This window comes from Macaca thibetana, chromosome 5, assembly GCF_024542745.1.
Source record: "Macaca thibetana thibetana isolate TM-01 chromosome 5, ASM2454274v1, whole genome shotgun sequence".
Classification (NCBI taxonomy): domain Eukaryota; kingdom Metazoa; phylum Chordata; class Mammalia; order Primates; family Cercopithecidae; genus Macaca; species Macaca thibetana.
The window spans coordinates 24,484,062-24,506,099 of record NC_065582.1 but is presented as its reverse complement, the minus strand read 5'-3'; the positions used below and the strand labels follow the sequence as shown (position 1 = coordinate 24,506,099).

At 37.9% G+C, this 22,038-nt stretch overlaps 1 protein-coding gene across 3 annotated transcripts in view; it reads left to right on the top strand.

Moving 5' to 3' along the window:
- Nucleotides 1-9,206: 9,206 nt before the first annotated feature.
- CPE (carboxypeptidase E) overlaps nucleotides 9,207-22,038 on the top strand; it is a 536,015-nt gene continuing 523,183 nt past the window's right edge. For all 3 annotated transcript variants that reach the window (XM_050791822.1, XM_050791823.1, XM_050791824.1), the window contains exon 1: nucleotides 9,207-9,662. In XM_050791822.1, coding sequence (XP_050647779.1) covers nucleotides 9,356-9,662 — 307 coding nt within the window. In that variant the 5' untranslated portion in view covers nucleotides 9,207-9,355. The remainder of the gene's footprint in view (nucleotides 9,663-22,038) is intronic.

Sequence of the window (22,038 nt, the reverse complement as noted above, 5' to 3'; positions counted from 1 at the left end):
TAGGATCATTCATGTCACGTATTGCAAAATTTTATTTTTTAAAGGCTGAATACATGCTATTGTATGCATGTACCACATTTGCTTTACCCATTCATCTGTCCATGGACATGGGAGGTTGTTTCCATATTTTGATTATTGTGAATAATGCTGCAATGAATATAAGAGTGCTTGCATCTCTTTAAAATTCTGTTTTCAATTCTTTTGGATATATACCCGGAAGTGAGATTACTGCATCATATGTTAATTCCATGTTTATGTTTTTTGAGGAACTACCGTACTGTTTTCCTTAGCAGCTGCATCATCTCACATTCCCACAACAGTGTACAAGGATTCCAATTTCTCCACATCTTTGCCAACATTGTAATCTTTTTTTTTTTTTACAGTAGCCATCATAACAGGTATGAGATGATAACTCATCATGGTTGATTTGCATTTCTCTGATGATTAATGATGTTAAGATTTTTTAATATACCCGATGGCGATTTGCATGTCGTCTTGGAAGAAATGTCCATTCAATTCCTTTACCCATTTCAAATCAGATTCTTTGTTTTTTTGCTGTTGATTTGTATGAGTTCCTTATATATTTTAGATATGAATATTTTAGCAGACATATGATTTGCAAATATTTTCTTCCATTCTGTAGGTTGCCATTTCACTCCGTTGATTATATCTTTTGCTGTGCAGAAGCTTTTTAGTTTGATGTAGTCCCACTTCTCTAATTTAGCTGTTTTGCTGGTGCTTTTGTTGTCATATCTGAGAAATCATTGCCTGGACCAATAGCATGAAGATTTTCCCCTATGTTTCTTTCTAGGAATATTATAGTTTACAACACAATTCATTCTGTGTTGACTTTTGTGTATAGTGTAAGACAAGGGTCCAATTTCATTCTTTTGCATGTAGATATCCAGTTTTCCCAGTATTTTTGTTGAAGAGACTATCTCTTCTCCACAGTGTATTCTTGGCATTCTTGTTGATTAGTTGACTTTATATACCTGGGTTTATTTCTGGGATCTCTACCTGTTGATGTATGTGTGTGTTTTAATGACAGTACTATACTGCATTAATTACTGCAGCTTTATAATGTATTTTAAAATTAGGAAGTATGGATATTCCAGCTTTGTTCTTCTTGCTCAAGATTACTTTGGTTATTTGAGGTATTTTGTGGTTCCCTATGAATTTTAGGATTTTTTTCTATTTCTACAAAAATGCCATTGAGATTTTGATAGCGATTACATGGACTTTGTACATTGTTTTTGGTAGTGTAGACATTTAAAAAATATTGTCTTGCCATCTATGAACACAGGATATCTCTGCATTTGTTTGTGTCTTCTTTAGTTTCCCTGTACGTTTTTCGTCTTCTTAGTTGACTTTATTCCTATTTTATTCTTATTTTTATTCCCAAAATGGGACTGTTTTCTTAATTTCCTTTTTGGATAGTCCATTGTTAGTATATAGAAATGAAACTGATTTTTTTGTATGCTGATTTTTGTATTCTGCAACTTTACTATGTTTGTTTATGGTTCTAACACTTTCCTTGTGAGTCTTTAGAATTTTCTACATATAAGAGAATGTCATCTGCACACAGAGACAATTTTATTTCTTCTTTTCCAATTTAGATGGCTCTTATTTCTCTCACTTACCTAATTGCTCTGGCTAAGACTTCCAGTACTATGTTGAATACAAGTGGTGAGAGTAGGTATCCTTCCCTTCTTCCTGATTTTTGAAGAAAACTTTTCAGTTTTTCACCATTGAATATTATGTTAGCTGTGAGCTTTTCATATGTGGCCTTTATTAATGTTGAGGTAAATTCCTTCTATATCTAGTTTGTTAGAAGTTTTTTTTGTTTTTTGTTTTTAATGGAATGGTGTTGAATTTTGTCAAAGCTTTTTATTGCCTTTATTGAGATGAGAATTTTTCCAATTACATTCATCAGGAATATTGACCTGCAGTTTTCCTTTCTTGCAGTGTTTTTTGTCTGGCTTTGGTATCAAGGTATTGCTGGCCTTATAGAATACATTTTGAAATATCTCTTTTATTAATTATTTTGAATAGTTTAAGAAAGATTGATGTTAATTATTCTTTAAATATTTGGTAGAATTCACTGGTGAAGCTCTTTACTTTTCGTTGTTGAAAAGTTTTAAATTATTGATCCTCATTTTGTCTGTTTCAATGTAGAGAGGTTTTACATTATTGAACCTTATTTTTATTTGTCTGTTTAGACATTTTGTCTCTTCTTGATTAAGTCTTGGTAGGTCATATGTTTTTAAGAATTTATCCATTTCTTCTAGGTTATCCAATTTGTTGACATATTGTTGTTCATAATAGTCTCATGATTTTCTATTTCTGTGGCATTTATTTTAATATCACTGCTTCCATTTATGATTTTGAGTATTTTCTCATTTTCTTAGTTATTTTAGTTAAAGATTTGTCGATTTTGTTTTTCTTAGAAATTCAGTATTGTTGATGTTTTTTCTATTTTTTCTATGTTCTATTTTATTTATATTTGCTGTAATCTTTATTACTTCTTATGCTAGCTTTGAACTTAGTTTGTTATTCTTTCTCTGGCTTTTTGAAATATAATGTTAGGTTGTTTATTTGAGCCTTTTTTTTCCTTTTTTTCTTTTTGTTTTGAGACAGAGTCTCGCTCTGTCGCCCAGGCTGGAGTGCAGTGGCGGGATCTCAGCTCACTGCAAGTTCCGCCTCCCGGGTTTACCCCATTCTCCTGCCTCAGCCTCCCGAGTAGCTGGGACTACAGGCGCCTGCCACCTCGCCGGGCTAGTTTTTTGTATTTTTTTTAGTAGAGACGGGGTTTCACCTTGTTAGCCAGGATGGTCTCGATCTCCTGACCTCGTGATCCGCCCGTCTCAGCCTCCCAAAGTGCTGGGATTACAGGCTTGAGCCACCGCGCCCGGCCTTTTTTTTATTTTTTACCATACATGTTCATTACTATAAACTTCTCTCTTAGTACTGCTTCTGCTGCATCCCATAAATTTTTGTATATTGTGTATTCACTTGTCTTGAAATATCTTTTTTTTTTTCTTTGGGACAGAGTTTTGCTCTTGTGCCTAGGCTGGAGTGCAATGGCATGATCTCGGTTTACTGCAACCTCCGCCTCCTAGGTTCAAGTGCTTCTCCTGCCTCAGACTCCCAATTGGGATTACAGGCATGCACTACCATGCCCGGCTAATTTTGTATTTTTAGTAGAGATGGGGTTTCACCATGTTGGTCAGGCTGGTCTTGAACTCCTTACCTCAGGTGGTCCACCCACCTTGGCCTTGCAAAGTGTTGAGATTACAGGCATGAGCCACCATGCCCGGCCCTTGAAATATCTTTTAATTTGTCTTTTGATTTCTTCTTCGACCCAATGGTTATTTAAATGTGTGATGTTTAACTTCCACATATTTGTGAATCTTCCAGTTTTCCTTTTGTTTTTGATTTCTAGTTTCATTTCATTGTGATCAGAAAAGATATTTGGTATGATGTCAATCTTAAATTTGTTGAGACTTATTTTATAGCCTAACATGTGATCACATGTGAATTTGAGACTGTTCTGTGTGTACTTGAGAGGAATGTATTTTGCTGCTATTGAGTGGAATGTTATGTATATGTCTTTTAGGTCCATTTGGTCTATAGTGTTGTTCAAGTCTTATGTTTCCTTATTGATTTTCTGTCTGAATGTTCTATCAATTATTGAAAGTAGGGTAGGAAATCTCCTGTTTTATTGTGTTATTCTCTATTTTTCCTTCAAGCCTGTCAATGTTTGCTTTACATATTTTGGTGCTCTAATGTTGGGAGCATATGCATTTTTAATTGTTCCATCTTCTTGATGATTTGTCCCTTTCGTCATTAAATAATGGGGACCTTCTATGACAGTTTCTGACTTAAATTCTATTTTATTTGATATGATTATAGTTATCTTTGATCTCTTTTGGTTATCATTTGCATGGAATATCTTTTTCCATCTCTTTACTTTTAGCCTATGTGTGTCTTTGATTCTAAAGAATGCCTCCTGCTTACGGCATATAGTTATTGGGTTTTTTTTTTTGTTTCTTTGTTTTTTTTAAATCCATTCAGCTATTCTACAAACTTTTATTGGAGCATTTAATCCATTTACATTTACATTATCAATAGGTAAGGATTAACTATTGGTATTTTGTTGTTTTCTGTTTTGTAGTTCTTTTGCATCTCTTTTCCTCTCTTGCTGTTTTCCTTTTTTTTTTTTTTGCTGATTTTTTGTGGTGATATGCTTTGATTCCCTTATTTTTTCTTTTGCATGTATGTATTTATTTCTTTTTCTTTATCTATTGTATATATTTTCTGTATGGTTTCCATGTCTCTTTCTCTCTCTCTTCTCCTTCTGGACACTTATAATCAATATATTTGTTCACTTGGTGGTGTTTGATAATTCCCTTAGACTCTCTTCACTCTTTTTGATTTTTTTTTCTTTTTGCTTCTCTTACTGGATAATCTCAAATGACCTGTCTTGGAGTTGACTAATTCTTCTGTTTGATCAAATCTGCTGTTAAACCCTTATGAAGAATTTCTTATTTCAGTTATTGCATTCTTTCACTCCAGAATTTCTATTTGGTTCTTCTTTATCTTTTCTATTTCTTCATAATATTCTTGTTTATTTAATGTATTATTTTCCTCATTTTGTTTAGTTGTCTATCTGGGTTCTCTTTTAATTTGCTGAGCTACTTTAAGATGATTATTTTGAATTCTTTGTCAGACAATTCATAGATCTCCATTTTCTTAAGGGCCAGTTATTGGATATTTATTTTGTTCTTTCGATTGTGTTTTATTTTCCGGATTTTTTGTGTTACTTGTAGCTTTGCATTGATGTCTTTACAGGTGACATCCATGTCTTAATGACATGTTCTCCAGTCTTAATGAACTGGCTTTGATTGGGCAAGATAGCCCAGGTAGAATTTCTGGGTCTTGTTCCTAGGTCCTGACCCAGGTGTTCAGTCTTTTTCTTTTCTTTTTTTTTTTTTTTTCCTTTTCTTGTTTCTTTTCCTTTCTTTTCTTTTCAGCACTAGCAATCTCTTACCTTCTCTGGTTCCCATGTCAGTCTCGTCTGTGCTCCATACGAGATGAGATAGAAACTAGCTCTTCAGGGAGCTCACTGAAAGGCTCAGGACATTAGAGTCATGATCCACTCCTCCTTCTTTCCTGAAGGAGAGGCCTCAGTTCTATGCCTTCTACAGGTCTCAGAGCCTTGCCAGCCATGGGAAGGTGCCCATTCTCCTAGCTTTCCCAGGCATCTGTACTATGCTATATCTTTAAGCACTCTGTAAGAGGCACAACAGAAGCCAGCCCCTTGGGGGTGTACTGAAAGGCCGGAAATGTTGGATGCTCACTCTACTCTCTATCCCCTGCCCTCCCCACACCAGGAAAGGATTGTAATCTCTCTGGGGCTGAGTTGTACTAGCAGGTAAGTGAAATAGCTTTTCTTATCTGTTTCAGTGTGGCTGACCATTATGTTTTTGTTTGTCTGGGGTACTGAAATTTCTTAACTTAATCCTGAACTTCTTATAAAGCTAATTTGTTACTTATATCACTGTTAAATCTGTGTTTCTGTTGGGGAATGAGGGCTGGAACTTCCTATTCTGCTATCTTGCTGACGTCACCCTATCCTTGATGTTCTTGAGGTTATTTATGGCTATTGTATCTGTATGGGGGAGATGTATGTATTAGTGGTGGGGGGTTCTGGCTCAGAGTCTCTAATGCGGCTGTAATAAACCTCAGAGATGTCAGATGTCAGAGATGGAGTCCTCTTGAGGCTCAGGTGGGGTTGAGATCTGCCCCTGCCCACCCACATGGTTGTTGACAGACCTCAGTTCTTAACTGACTGCTAGACTGAGGATGCCAGTTTCTCTTCGGCTGTTTGCCAGATGCCTCAGTTCCTCGCTATATGAGCCTCTCCACAATATGGCAGACAACTTCCCCAAGACAAGTGATGGAGTGATGGGGGACTGAGGGGAGGAAAGGAGGGAGAGAGAGAGGGAGAGGGGTTGGTGGGGAGAGAGCACACACAGAAGCATGAGAGAGCAGTTAAGATGGGAGCTGCAGTCTTTTTAATAAGCTAATTTTAGAAGATCATCTCATTACTTTTGCTATGTTATGTTCATGAGAAAACCACTAAGTCCTGCCTACACTCAGATGGAAGAAATTAAGTTTCAGCACTTGCAAAGGAGGAGTATAAAGAATTGTCCCATCACAACACTATATGATGTCATGCTACTGCATACTTCTTCCTAACACTGTATTCAGTGATGCAACTTTGGTAGTTTGAAATCAGCCATGGTGGGAATATTTGAACCATGGAAATTAGTAAACATTCTAAATCAGACTTTTCCCTCCAGACAGCTGACATTTACCAGCACACAACAGGATGAATATAGAGCTATATGTTCATAGAATTTTTATGAATTAGATGAATTTTAGGAAGGGCTTTGAAAGAAGGAAATAAAATATTATTCATACAGAAAAAGATAGTTTCTTAATTTAAAGATAATAGAGGTGAAGCAAGGTGTGGAGGGAGACTTTGGGAATTTAAATATGCTCTTATGGATGCCTATAATGACATGAAGAAAAAGCAGCTCTTTCTCTTTTTGTTTCTTGTGTGTGCATGTGTGCACACGATTTGAAATGGAGATTGCATACTAAATTTAACTATGTGTACACAAACACATTAAAGACTTGGCATACAATATTTTTTTAAATCCAGTAATCGGGATGGGTATATAATCTTTTGCATAATTGCCTATGAAGCCACAAACAAGTAATGCATGTGCCAGTAAAGTTGGTACAGCTGCCCTATACCTAAAATAGATCAGAAATTCAAAGACCAAATTTTAGTTCATTTGAACTGATGCCCTGGTGTATGTGGCGTGATCAATAACATGAGAGGAGTGCTACCATTTATCAAATGAGCAGGAATTTACTTCAAAATTTCCAGAATCATAGCATTTTAGGTCTGAAAGAGACAGTAGGAAATCTACAGTATATTATTTCTCAAAATGTCTTTGTCAATCAAACATCAAAATCAGAAATGACTGGTCTTCTTTTTAAAACCTAGAAGCTTGTTAGTACCTGAAACCCACCCCAGACCTGATGAATTGGTGGGGGCTTAATAATTTGCACATTCTATAAGCTCTCTACATGATTCGTTGCAAGCAAACGTTAGAGAGTGAATAATCCAAACCTTTTATTTTATATATTAGGGAAACAAACAACTAAGCTGTAAAAGACCCCCACCCCCAACAAGTGAGACCACATAGTAGGCATGATTTTACACATTAAAACTTTTTTTCCTCCAAAATAAAATTTTTTTATCCAGCAATCAGGGTGGATATATAATCTCTTGTATAATTGCCTATGAAGCCACAAACAAGTAATACATATGCCAGTAAAGTTGGTACAGCTGACCTACACCTAAAATAGCCCAGAAATTCAGACCAAGTTTTCATTCCAAAATTTTTTATTTTGTAGAAAATAGAAAGCATATCCTTTGTTCAAAGAGACAGCAAAGGAACAACACAGAACTTCAATGAAAAACATGTTGTTTATGTGTATAGTTACTAGTCAGTACGCCCCACCTAGCCACAAATTAGTGTGGTTACTCTAAATTGCTAACATGAAAATCTTAACCTCCTACTTCTGAAGTTATTTGGTTTTAGCTACTCAATTTTTTTTTTTCTAGGCTTCCAAGGTTGCTGTTTTGGGCATGATTTTAGAAATATAATTATAAGTTTGATTTCAAACTTCTGGACCATGTAATCAAACACAGGCTGGTCATAGTGGAAGATATACAATTTTTAGCTCTGTCTACATTGACAAAAAAAAATTGGCTGGATCCACATCAATTGAACTTGAGTGCCATGTGTTTACAGTGACAGCTTCTCCCCAAAAACGCCAAAAAAAAAAAAAAAAAAAAAAAAGAGAAAAGAAAAAAGAAAAAAAAAGAAGATCCATGCTGTTGTAGTCAATGTACATAGGCGTGTTTGAAGCCAGCCCCTCCAACAGCACCTCACCAACCATGTCTGTGCTTTTACTTATCCAATAAAATGACTTAAATATCTAACTCTTTTTCCTGGTAAATTTTTTATTATGTGCAACGCACTGTTAAACAGGTGAAGAATGAACAAGTTTAGAAAAACAAACAAACAAAAAGCCTAACATGAAAAATTATCCGCATGGTGTCCACTTTTCCTGCTTGGTTGCAAAACCCAATGGATTATTTATTTAGATTTGTGCTGTCCCTGATTCCAAACAGCAGCCCCTTTAGAGTAACATCTGCTCCAGACATTGCTCCAGGAATATAAATCCCGACTAAGGGGTGGGTATTTAAAGCTGTAAATGATGTTTTATTTTTACAATAGCTTTGCAAAAGGAATGGAGGTGTCATCATCAGAGTTTTCTTAACAGGATTTAATCTTAATGCCAAACTAAATCCTTTGTCTAAAGCATCAGCAGAGTTGTATTTTATTTTCCCCATAGTATTACAGAGGAGGGCTGGTGCAGGCACAGCCACATGACATTGCCTTATCTGTTTTGTCTGTTTGTTTTCTGGAAGAATCTAGGAACGTGCATAAATGCAATTAAGGACAGTTATCTACAAATTGGAAGAAAGCATTTCTATTCTCTTAAATCTCTGAATCAAAGCACTTAATGTTCTGATTTCCAGCAAGACTTTCCAAGAAATGAAAACCCAACCCTTGGGTTTGTGTTTGGACTCTTGATACAGTTATGAAAGACGCATCAGGAGATGGTAAGTGGCTGCCAATACTTCCTTTTTTTCTGGAATATTCTCTAATTCTTGGTGCATCAAGATGGAAACTGGAAGGCTTGGAATAGATGTCCCTTTAAAAGGCTCCAGTAACAATACAAGAATATTTTTTCCATACGCAGTGACGTGGGTGGGTCATGGGTGTCTCAATGACAGTAACGTTCCCGAACCCCAGACCTTAGCTGTCATTTCACCTGCGTCGTCCCGGACGCCATTTGGCTGTTGACGTGGTTCCGAGACAATAAATAACGCCAGCAGCCCTCCCAAATCCACGCCGGCCCGTCTCGCTCTCCGCCGACCCCCTCCTCGCAGTGGTTTCTCCTGCAGCTCCCCTGGGCTCCGCGGCCAGTAGTGCAGCCCGCGGAGCCGCGGCTTCGCCCCTCTCCTCTGGGTGGCCCCAGTGCGCGGGCTGACACTCATTCAACCGGGGAAGGTGAGGCGAGTGGAGGCTGGTGCGGAACTTGCCGCCGCCCCCAGCAGCGCCGGCCGGCTAAGCCCAGGTCCGGGCAGACAAAAGAGGCCGCCCGCGTAGGAAGGCACGGCCGGCGGCGGCGGAGCGCAGTGATGGCTGGGCGAGGGGGCCGCGCGCTGCTGGCTCTGTGCGGGGCACTGGCTGCCTGCGGGTGGCTCCTGGGCGCCGAAGCCCAGGAGCCCGGGGCTCCCGCGGCCGGCATGAGGCGGCGCCGGCGGCTGCAGCAGGAGGACGGCATCTCCTTCGAGTACCACCGCTACCCCGAGCTGCGCGAGGCGCTCGTGTCCGTGTGGCTGCAGTGCACCGCCATCAGCAGGATTTACACGGTGGGGCGCAGCTTCGAGGGCCGGGAGCTCCTGGTCATCGAGCTATCCGACAACCCTGGCGTCCATGAGCCTGGTAAGGGTGCTGCCCCCTGACAGCCTTGGGGGCATCCCGGAGGGCGGGCGGCAGAGGGTGGGACTGCTGGTGGTGGGGGAAGGAGGGAGGGATGGGCCCAGGGGGGCTTCTTGGTAAAAGGTATCTAAGGTGGAAGGTGGGAAGTGGAGGGAGGGATGGAAATGGGGAAGAACCCGACTTAACAGTGCCAGGGACCCAATTTCTGCTTTTCCGTCCCATCCGCTCAGCCCCAAGCCCATCTTCCCAGACCTTAGCCCACCCTCTAGTGAGTATAGGTTTTGGGAGGCTGGGGTGGCGGGGGGTGGGGGGTAGCAATACGGAAAAAACAAATCCTGACGCACGCAACCCCAGCGGTCGTTCTCACTTTGCTGGGTGAAAAAACCAAAGGAATGATTGCGAGTCCCCAGCAAGGAGGGTTGGTCTTCCGTGCTGACATGAGTAGAAAGATAAGGTGCAGAAGGCAGTGATTTAGAGGCAAGGAGAACGAGTTATTTCTCATTTTTTTCTCTAATTTCCAGAGGACCAGTTTATTGGCTCTGTGTACCCATCTCTACCTGTGAGTGCATAAGTATTAGGTACACTCGCTGCTGTGGATGCTCGGGGAATCTTAGGGATATTGCCAATCTGGGGTGGTGGTGTATGCAGACACGTCGGACCCCCTCCTCCTACCAGGGTGAAAAGTGGTTTCTGACTGACGTTCAGATTTTGAAACGGCACAAGGCCTTTCCAAGGGAAAAGGAGTATTCCATTTTCTATGCTATAACCATTTGAGATGAATAGTTTGTGATGGGGTCTTTATTCCAACTGATGTTCCTGAATAACCATCTGTATTCATCTTTCCTAGGAGTATGTTAAAGCACGTTTTGATTTATGTTAATTGTGATGCATTTAGTATTAATAAAGAGGTATTTAAAAATGTTCTTGGGACTTTTTTTCATTATGTTTCTGCTTAGGAAATAATTCGGGCCTGGTCTTCTGATAATCAAGGTATGGCTAAAGTAATCTGTGCTAATGATATCAGCATGGGATGCTTAATTTTTGTTTAATGACAAAGCAAGCAAGAAAAGTAGGCTAAAAATTCTCATTGAAGGGCCAGAGTAGTTTTATAATGATGCATAAGAACCAAACTGAGAAAGGATTAAAATAGGCGATCAGTAGACATTTTGATCTTCAAATGTATAGTAGATAGGTTGATCAAGAATAAATCTTCAGGAAATATTTCTTACCTTCAAATAATATAAGAAAAAAAGGTTTGTGTAAGTTTGCTGTCAAAATTCTAAGATCAGATCCTAGAAAACATTTAATATTAACTACTCTATCTGGCAGGATTCAGCATGTAGGATTGGACATTTTGAAACTTAGTTTCATACTGTTAGCTGAAGATAGGGAAAAATTTTAAATGTGATAACTGATTTTCAGCTAAATCCAATAATCAAAGCCAGGACATCCTAGGCACAGTTAAAGCTAATTTAAGTATTTGTGACTCTCCTGCTGCCTTCTTAATGAAAACCCTTTGTTACTCTATTTTGTAGATTGATCCCAGAGTTTTCTGCATTGTTACTTCAGAGAGATTATATGAAAGCTAATGTTTAACTTTTTGGTGTTTCAAATTTGGAAATAAAATTTTAAAGTGGTATTACTCTTAGAATGTGATATGCTTTAGAAAATGAAAACAATGATTCCTTTGCTTAAGTATCTGGAATATATAGTTCATCAAGGTTTGCAAATCCTTCTTTTAGATTGCAAGCTTTGTGAAGTGGGGACCCTGACTCCAGAACCCAGCTCATGTTTGGCACACAGCGGGCTTGAATCCACATTATGAAATAATCTACATTATGGAAAAATACTGAATATGCAGTATGGAAAAAATGAATCCATCAATAGCTACATAACACAGTGAATTAAAATAAAATGTTTTATTCCTCATACATACAAAATACATTGATTGAATTCCTCTCACAGAGACAAACTTGGAAGTGTTGTACAATATGTACTTTACCATTCCTTTTTAAATGAAGGAGACTCTAAGTCTACGGTATTACTAATAGAATACAAAGTGTCTATGTCCCTTGTATTTTTAAAAGTAGAAATAAACTATTAGAAACCAACGCTAACAAAACTACAAGGGTGATATCCCCCTCGATCACCTTTTATGAGGGTCATATAGATTAGAAATCTTCAGGAAACTAGTAAATGTAGAGATCTGATCAGTGTACAAGTTTGATGGTGCTTGTGTGAATTAACTTCAGGTAAATGTGGATAAAGGAAAATGTTCACCATTCTTAGATGGCCTTTCAGTTTCTTTTAGATTAAACTATTTTAAGAAGTAAAAAGGAATATTATACTTATTCTGAGGTACAAGTGGGTTCATTCAGTGTTCTTTTTTTCTTTTGAGCACCTGTGTACTCAAGGTGGACTGGGCCTCTATGAGTTGTGCCTCTGCACAGCCCATAGAAGATAACACAGAAGATAGTCTCTTGCCCTGAGGGGAATAGAGAATTGGGAGGTTGAAGAACAGCATAAAGGTATGTGAGGCTGCAAGATTGGCTTTAGGAGGACTGGAGAAAAAGACAGTAGGGTCAGCAGGTCAGGGAAACTGGATTATTGAAGAATGGATGACAAAAGACAGGAACTGTACAGTTTGTTGACATTGACAAATTCCAAAATAGCCGGTATAGATATCTGTCTTCACTAGGACCCCTGCTTTTGAAAAAGGGCCAACTGCCTTAACTATTTTCACCTTTTAAGAACCTTATTTTTTGGCTTGAAATAACATTCTGATTCAGCTTTAGGAAATAATATTGAACTTAACTAGTGTGTTTACTTGACTGAAATTTTGAGGTGAAGTGGCTCACGTTCGTTTTATTTTCCAGCAAGAGAGGTGTCAGATTTGTTGATAAGTTTTCTTAATCTAGATTCTTTTTCTGAACATTAAAAAAAAAAAAAACAGTGGATTTCTAAGAATTTAGTTGTCGTAACAGAAGAACTCCAACAAAATAAAACATAACAGAAGAACTCCAACGAAATAAAACACAATACGCACATAAAGCCCTTTCTTGTGGTGGAATCGGCAAGCTAGACGTTTACTTAGTTAGACTAGCAGTTTTTGGACAGAAATGTTTGTTGATACAATTAACTCTCTTCCTGAGCAGAAAGAAGTGATCTTTATACATGCTTGATACAGGACGTGGGGGTGTAGTTGAGCTTATCTTCTGAAAATGGCTCTCTTTGCAAGATGTTCAACATTTGAATTCATCAAATGGCAAAGCAAATTGCATTTTGAATTGGTCATCGAGGAATAGCCAAACCTATTCTGTGATGACATCTTAGGAATCAGCTTGATTGCTGACCAGCTGAATGTTGGATCTCAGTCATCATTTTGTATCACTTCTGAGGTCTGCAAGAATCTGTTGAGAGAGGGTTGCGAGTAGCAGCCAATTTCAATGAGCAGAATCACAAATGGTCCTGTCATTGATCTCATCTCCTCAGACATTGTTAAGTCTGGACCCCAGATGGATTTCCTCTACACTGGGAGTTAGTGTTTGTGGCCCATTTGGAACTGGGATGAAGAATGAGCTTAGACTAGGCTAGGGGCTGATTCTAAGTGCTCAGATATGTCCCCATTAGATATCATACCTGCTAGGCATGGTCATTTTCCCATTTTTTCTTTCGTTTTACTTATATTTTATAATTTTTTCTTATTTCCATGCTTAAGGACTCATGTATTCAAACCCAAACATATGCCTTCCCAGGCATATATATCCATCATCGAAATACAGTACTCATAAAAGAAACCTTTGTTAACTTAAGTCTAAGTAATGGATTCTGTGTTCCCAGACCACTCCACCCAGAGTTAAATATGAGTTAAGATTAATTTGCTTAAAACACTATTTCTTTTACATGTAGTTCAAGATTGCTTTTGGGAAGTAAATCTGATTTATAGCTAAAACGCTATCTCAAAAACATTCTTTAGAGCAGGATTTTTCTTTCTCAAAGGCTGGAATGATTATTTTGGACGTATTCCTCTCTGAATCTGTTAAAATTTAAAGTGTATAAATGCCAGTATGCATTTGCCAAATATTGTGATGGAACGTTTAATGCTGGCAAAGTTTCCACACAACTTGAAAAAGAGAAGTGGGGGTTTTTATTATTTGTCTGGCCTCTCTTTATAGCAGATTAGTATGTATTAGTGGCAAATGATTACAACTAAATAACACCTTAAAATTCGTGAAGATACATGTTAGATCCTAGAGAAGAATCTAGACCTACCACACATGGTCAAGAGTTATTTTTAGATCTGAGTGAGTCAACACAGCTTTTGCCAGAAGTGATGTTCTTGATTGATTTGTGATTGGTTAATGGAAGAGAAGGCAAGTTGGGCTTGCCCCTACATGATAGCTTTTGCTCAGACAAAAGAGGCAGCTTTCTATGAAAACGGATTTGAGAGGTGGCAGATGACTCATTTGCTAGTAACTCCCTTACCGGCTTGCCATAAGGGTGAAATCCTATTTCTAAATATTAACAAATACGAAATAGCTCTTGTAAGGGGTGACACATTAACCCAGCTTTTCTCAAAGTATATTTCATAGAACATATATTCAGTGGTTTGATAGGTATTATGTAAACAAAGATAAGCAAGTTTGTTTATTGAAAGACTTAACAGAGCTCTTAATAGGCTAATGTATGTTTCAAATCTCCAAGGTAGATGCGTACTATATAAGATTTCCCAGCCTTTTACCATGGGATTTCCTTCTCTCCCGCTTCTTCTTTTTTTTTTTTTTTTTTTTTTGGTAAAAAAAAGGAGGCCTGGTATGGTGGCTCACACCTGGTTGAGGTGGGAGGAATGCTTAAGGCTAGGAGTTCGAGTTCTGCCTAGGCAACATCATGAGATCCTGTCTCTACAAAAAAAATAGAATTAGCTGGGCATGGTAGCATTTGCCTGTAGTCCCAGCTACTTGGGAGGCTTGGGAGGGTGATTGAGCCCAGGAGTTTGAGGTTACAGTTAGCCATGATCATACCACTGCACTCCAGCCTGGGCGACAGAACGAGACCCTATCTCAGAAACAAAATAACAACAACAACAACAACAACGACAACAACAACAACGACAGCAACAATAAAAAAGGCAGCCTATCTTGGAACTAGTGTTACACTAGCATGAGAAACACAGCATTAGCCCATAATCATTCTTTATCATAGTGTTAAATATTCATTTGTCACATGAGACTGGATGTAGAACAAAGAAAAAAATGATTCATTTGGCAATTCTTCAGCAGAGGGCCTCATACAGGGAGCTCTTCAGGGGTAGGGAACATATGTTTTCCATTTTTTCCCTCCATAAACAGCTAGTATAGTGGTTTATGTAGAGTAGGCTTTTAAGTTATGCTTAGAATCAGAGCATGATGCTGAGGCAATGAGGCAGAGGAGAAATAATTTTGTTTGTTTGCTTTTTTCTCTCCCTGTCTTATGGAGCTGAAAAGGACAAATCATTTTGATGAAAATGATTAAAGTTACACAAATGCCTCACAATTCTTTTATTGTTAAATAACTCCATGCTTTTAACTTTTGTTCACCTCTTTTCCTTGTGTATGAAATGGGAATACGTTAAGAACTCAGAACTCACAGGATCACTATGAGGCCAAAGTAGTGTAGTATATAGAAACACATTTCATGGAGCTGCTTACATCTAGTTATGAAGAAGAAACGCTAATTTGTAAATATTCTTTTCTTACTTTCAGTTGGTCTGGAAACTGTGCTCCATGCCCTTTAAGGTCATTTAGAGTAGGCACTCTTGGCTGCGTTGCCATGTGAGATCTGCCTCCACCAATCCTGCCGCATGCTTTCCTGTTAGGATGCTGTTGCACAGGCCTAGTTGATAGCCCTGAAGGACTTTTTCCCTCTTCTCACGGTTTTTTGTGTACATGTTTGCTTTTTTTTTTGAGATGGGGTCTTGCTGTGTCACCCAGGCTAGAGTGAAGTGGCACGATCATCGCTCATTGCAGCCTTGAACTCTAGGGCTCAAGGTGTGTCCCTTCTCACCCTCCTGAATAGCTGGGACTACAGGTGTGAGCCACTACACCCTGCCTGTTTGCCTTTTATCAATTTTAAAATGTGGGACATTCTTGCTTTTCTTCAGTTTGACATGATGATGAACAATAATCAAGCAAGCTTGAATCAAGCAAGCGTCACTCAATAGGAACAAAGTGTGTGACAGTATTTGAGTATGTCTTTAAGGTTGTTTCTTTAGGTAGCCAAATAAATCTAGGGCAATATCAACATTTTCATTGGCAATCTGACTTATTTTCCTAAAGAATTTATGATGAAACTGCTCAGGTCCTGACTAACTTAGTCTTTTACAGTCTCAGCAGAAGCAAAAGCTCTTTGAAACCTCCTTTCTCCTGGCTCCCTAACTCTCTTGCCCCTACTGGGGTTCTTTCTTTATGCTTCCATTTTTCTTTGGAGAGCTGTCATGTAAAGAATTACAGCGTGGACTTTGATGTCAGGGGACTTGAGCTCAAATCCCGAGGCTTCTTATTTTTAGCTGAGTGTCCCTGGGCAAGTCCATTAACTTCTCTCTACCTCCCAAATTCATCACCTATGAAACGACAATAACGTCATGATTAAATGAGGTGGTAAATATAAAGTTCTTAATTCAATATGTGGCAACAATTATTATTACCTCATTATGGCATTTTCCATTGTTGGTCTACATGGGATAAATATATAGACAAAATACAATCCTGGACTATAAGAAGCTCCTATAGCTCCTGTAGCTTCTTGTGCTCTGGGATTGTATTTTGTTTATATATATATATATTTTAATCCCAAATGTCTAGTATTATGCTTGGGACATAGTGGCCACTCAGTGAATATTTTTGAATAAATGAAGTTTCTCAAATAGGCAAAAATGCATATCATAAAACAAAGCCATGTTGGTCGATGTTGACATCATGCACATTAGCATGCCAGAAGTGTGATAACAAGAAAGGATAGAAATGGTACTTCTCTTTTGCATATGCTTATTTTTTGTGTGCGCTGAATCCAGTTTTGCATAATGGAGAAATACACCAACGTGAATAACATGTCTTTTCAAGTTTCAGTGCTGAACTTGCTGTGTCTGTTGTCTCATGTAACTGGACTAGTAAGGGGCTCTCTTGCTTTTGGAAGAGAAGAGTCTTCAGACATTTTAGAAAGTTAAACTGCTTTTTAAGTGTTAAATAAACATTTTAAAGATAATTGGTAAGCATTGATTTAGTAAAATTTTGACCTTTAAAAACTCTGCATGAGACCCGAGTGTTGCAAACTAAGAACTGTGTGCTTGTTTTTAACACGGAAGATAGGCATCTCCTGTTTTCATTTTCCTTTTACTCGTGAAATGGTATTCAAATTGTGCACTCTGAAATGCCAAGAGGAGGAGGTTTATCCGAGCTAGGTGATGGTTCAAATGAACTTAAATTTGAAACATATTTAAATTTGCCCTTTCTTCCCTTCTCATTAATTACTGGGATTGCCATGAGTCCATTGCTCTGTGAAGGTTTCTCTTTCTTTGAACATTCAGGGTACGGTGTTTTGTAAGTGATCTAACTGCCAGGTCTTTCTAATAAAACACGGCCCAAGAGAAGAGCCTGTTCGTGTTACTAGTGTCTTTTACGATTTTCAAATGATTTGCTCACTTCTTTAACTGTCCCCAGATGAGTAATCTTTGAAGAGTAGGGTGGCACATGTGGAGTATTAAAGAGATGGCTCTTAAAGATAAATGAATTACTTATGATAATACACCATGGAACAACTTTCCACTACTGGTAAATATTTTGTTTTCTACAGAAATCTGTTTACTATCAACCTCATTGCTAAACATCATAGTTCTATAATAAAAAGAATCCCCTCATTTGAAGACATTTCATTTCAAACAAAGGCTGATTATTTTAAAAATGGATGCAAATTGTTTATTTTCTAAATAAACCTGAATATAACTTTTAAATTCAGGTTGCTAAAAAACCTCTTGCTGGCTGGGCGTGGTGTCTCACACCTGTAATCCCAGCACTTTGGGAGGCCAAGGCAGGAGGATCATGAAGTCGGGAGTTCGAGACCAGCCTGACCAATATGGTGAAACCCCGTCTCTACTAAAAATACAAAAATTAGCCGGCTGTGGTGGCGCATGCCTGTAATCGCAGCTACTCAGGAGGCTGAGACAGGAGAATCGCTTGAACCTGGAGGTGGAGGTTGTGGTGAGCTGAGATCACACCACTGTACTCCAGCCTGGGTGACAAGCGAGACTCTTTCAAAACAAAAAACAAAAAATGAAAAACCTCCATGTTGGTCAGGCTGGTCTTGAACTTCCGACCTCAGGTGATCTGCCCACCCTGGCCTCCCAAAGTCCTGGGATTACAGGCATGAGCCACTGCTCCTGGCCCCCCAAAATTTCTTGCTGTAGTTATGTATGTCAAGGTAATTGGAAGGAACAATAATTATCGCATTTATTTGCTCACTGCAGGTAACTCCTCATATGTTCAGATCCCAAAGTGATGCTGACTGATTGGACCTATCCAATTTCTCTTCCTATATAGGAGAAAGTATTTAAAATCACAAAATCTTTCCTTCACTATGCAGCTGCTATTCACTACCATTGTGCAAGGTTTCTCCAAGAAATAGCTTATTTCTAGAACTCTGCTCAAAACGTGCACAAATCACAACTTTTAGCCTTGAGTTTAGCATAGTGAAACTTCAATATAAAGATTGTATTGTCATCTTCCTGACCCATGTCCTGAATACCCTTTTTCCTTTTCTTTTTTTAGCCAAGTGGTAATTTCTAAAATAACCTTTCTTCATAACTTTTGTAAAATATTACTGTGTGTCATTCCACACTGAAATTAACTTTCCGAGATGAAAATATAGGCCTTTTTAAATAGAACTAATAATTTTAATGTAATTTAGGGAGTATTTAATGCACACCTACTATGTCCATGCCATTTTACTTTACCTGCTGGTCACCCTTTGAGGCAACGCCATTGTATTTCTTGAAATGTGTTATTTCATTTTTTGCTTTGGATTCACTCTTTCACACACATCGAGCTTATATTGCATGCTGTATAACCAGTGGATACATTACTTGATTCTGCAAAATGCCTGCTGCATATGATGCAGGGGTTGAAGGCTTCTCTATTCTATTCTTAATGTAGCAAATACAAAGGCAATATCTGTAGCGGAAACTATTGAAAATGTTAAAGACATTTGCAAAATGCAATACTTTTTGTTCTTTTTATGTTTTAGGTGCAGTGCTGGACATCTGATTTTAAAGTGCAACAGTCCTACTCAAACATTTTTACTTGTCTCAGATCTTGACATTGTTCAGTACAGATTTTTTTTCTTTAAGTTTACTAGAGGAAGCCAGTCTTATTCATTGTGGGAACTCAGTAAATGTTAAGCCAGATTTTCAACATAACCAGCATCAGGGGAATTAAATTCATGCACTTTTGGAAACTGAATTAACTCCACAAAATCAACAAGACCTTTATACAGCTCACACAAAGAGAAATCAGCTGCTGCATGTATTTTCTCAAGAGTCAAATTCAGTTTTGGGAAAATGCTAAAGCCATAACAATATATATGTAGATAAATCTCATGTGAATACTATTACATAGATATATAATGAATGATACTACGTAGCTAAATAGACTAAAATACTATCTAGACATATAGGTTTTATCTAGGGTTTGATGATGGCAAGATAATTGTGAATGTAGAAGTCATCTTTGCTTTAAATTTCAAATTGGTTTAACTATTTGTATTTATAGACTTCACTCCTATCTATACAATAGCCCTTGTTTTTCTTGTTTTTACTTCTACTCATAGCTATTTTCAGGAATTGAGAGTTTTTTCTTTAATCTGAGTGGTTGGTTCTTGTAAAAATATCATTTCTGAAGAATTTTTTTTTTCTGGAAGTTTTCTTGGGCTATTGTTGTTCTCTGGGTTTTTAAACAGTTGGGCTGACTTTGCCTTTGCTTTCAACAGAATGCTAACCAGATACCTTCTGAGATAGGTTACAACTTCATGGCTTAAAGTATTGCTTGTGCTGGAGTTGTCTTTCTCCCTGGAGAACAGTTCTTGAGAAATAATTTCATAGCCAAACATGCTAAAACTGTTAGAAGGTTGAGGTGACTTAATGGCCATTTATAAATTAAACTCTGTAAAAGTATTTGGCAAATAAATATTATTAAATGCCACTAACACAATAAATGAAGAAGTCCCAACATCTAGTGAAAATTATAATTTCAATTAGATTTAGGACGTATTTTATAATGTCAGAGCTTAATTTTCACAGTTGCCAAATTATAAAGTGAAATGTCTTCTCATTTTCTTAAGGAGACATTTTCAAACTTGTCTGTCTTCTGGAATCAAGATAGTGACTGCACATTTCAGTGTGGACCATCTGCTGCATCTGTCAGGTCTATAGTAGGTTCTCAATGTGTTGTTGAAAGTGATGAGTGAGTGAACACTTCAGAATGAATGACACACATGTCAGATCTAGTTATACACACTTTGCCAAACCATTAACATGCATGCAAGCACACCTGCTTCTCAACCTGCAAGGCAAATAGTTACATCAATACATAATTCTGCCTTCCTTTCAGAACCGTGACCTTGAGGAGAGGTGGCTATCTTTGGCAGATTAATTATTGTATCCACAGTGCTTGGCATGTATGTTTTGTCACCAACTGGGTCTTATGTTAATGTTCCACCCTAGGCTGGTCGTATTTCTTGTTCTGGTTTTTTCTGTATTGAGCCCTGGTTCTGTGTTGCCTTCAGTCTCCTCAGTGAGATGCAGGTCCTCATTCTGTTCTTGCATTTAACATTAATTTCTCCATACAATGGGTCACACTCAGTACTTAAAATAAGGAGGCTTCCTCCTCTGGAAGAATTTTTGCTGCCATTTCTTGACTCCAAATGCTTGAGCTGCAGAAAACTTTAGAGGTGTTGAACATGTGCAAAATACCTGACAAAAATGCTTCTATGTGTTAATGCATAGGAAGAATTCTATAAGCTTTCCTCAAATTAGCCTTCTTCAAATTAGAATAACCTCTGCGTTGAATGTTATTAAATACTTAGAATGGTCTCCCCAATGTCCATAACGTGTTAGTTTCGGTATTCCACTGGTCAGTGTAGCATTGGGATTAGTAGCGTTTTTATATTTTCATATGTATGAGTAACACACATTTTTACTGTACTTGTCAAAACTATTTCAATTTCTAATTTCCTCTCCACTAGTTAACTATGGAGTGAACATGAGAAACTTCATTAAAAGAGTATATTCATTTTACTCGTGTGTCTAAATTGTTAGGTTGTGTGTTGAGGACAACTCTAGATTTCTCTCCAGCAGTGAAAAACATGAACTATGTGATATTTTTAATATTTTTGAGATCCTTTTCTATTGTTTCTAGACTTCTGAGTATGCTTTTTTAAAATAGGAGATTCAGATTACTGGATAGATGGGAGTGAGGGCACCTTATGCTATTTTAACAAACATTTTCCCTTTTCCTTTGAGTCTATTTCAATTTGCACAAACTGTATCTTAAAAAATTACACCTAATTTTCAGGGACATCAATTCAGTACGAGGTATTTTTCCTGAAAAGTTTTAAAATTCTTATTCTTGTTGCTGTTACTATTTTAACATTGAAGCTGCATTCATTGGATACTATAATTCTGTGGCCTCTGTGTACGGGGAAAGTGAATCAATGAGAATGCGTTTCTTAAATGAATGTACAGAAGATTGAGACTTGTTAATATTTTTTCAAAAATTCACTGGACAAAGGTAATGCATTCATGGACTCCATAAAGACAGTAGTATAAGGAAAACATTCATACCTCTGCCAACATTTCCAAAAGGCCAAGAAGGCTCTCATTTGTGGAATACGTTACATTTTCCATAATGTTCTCAGCCCCTCAGACCAAGGTAGTAAGAATGCTTTATTATCAAAAAGGCCCTACTAACAACTTGCAGTATAAATCATCCTAATTGGACAGGTCACCGAGAAAAAATAAAGACATTCATTCACCAGGCATTTGGAAATTCCAGGTAGAAATGCTTTCAAACCAGGTCACATTTGGAAATCAAACTCTGAGTAGTAGAGCGCTGTAAATGAAATACTGCATCTTTCATTTCTTTATGTGTTAGTATATTTGTAGCACAACTGTACTTATTTAACAGTAATAACTAAGTGCCTCCTATATGAGTGATATTCTGCAAATTGAAGAGATATTTCAAAAGGGAGCAAGAAACAACAGCATTTTACCAAGTACTTGGTACGAAGGTATTGACTCTAATTCTTCAGGGAGTTATAAGAGAGTGGTCTGTAATGGAGGGCTTTCAGAAGGAGG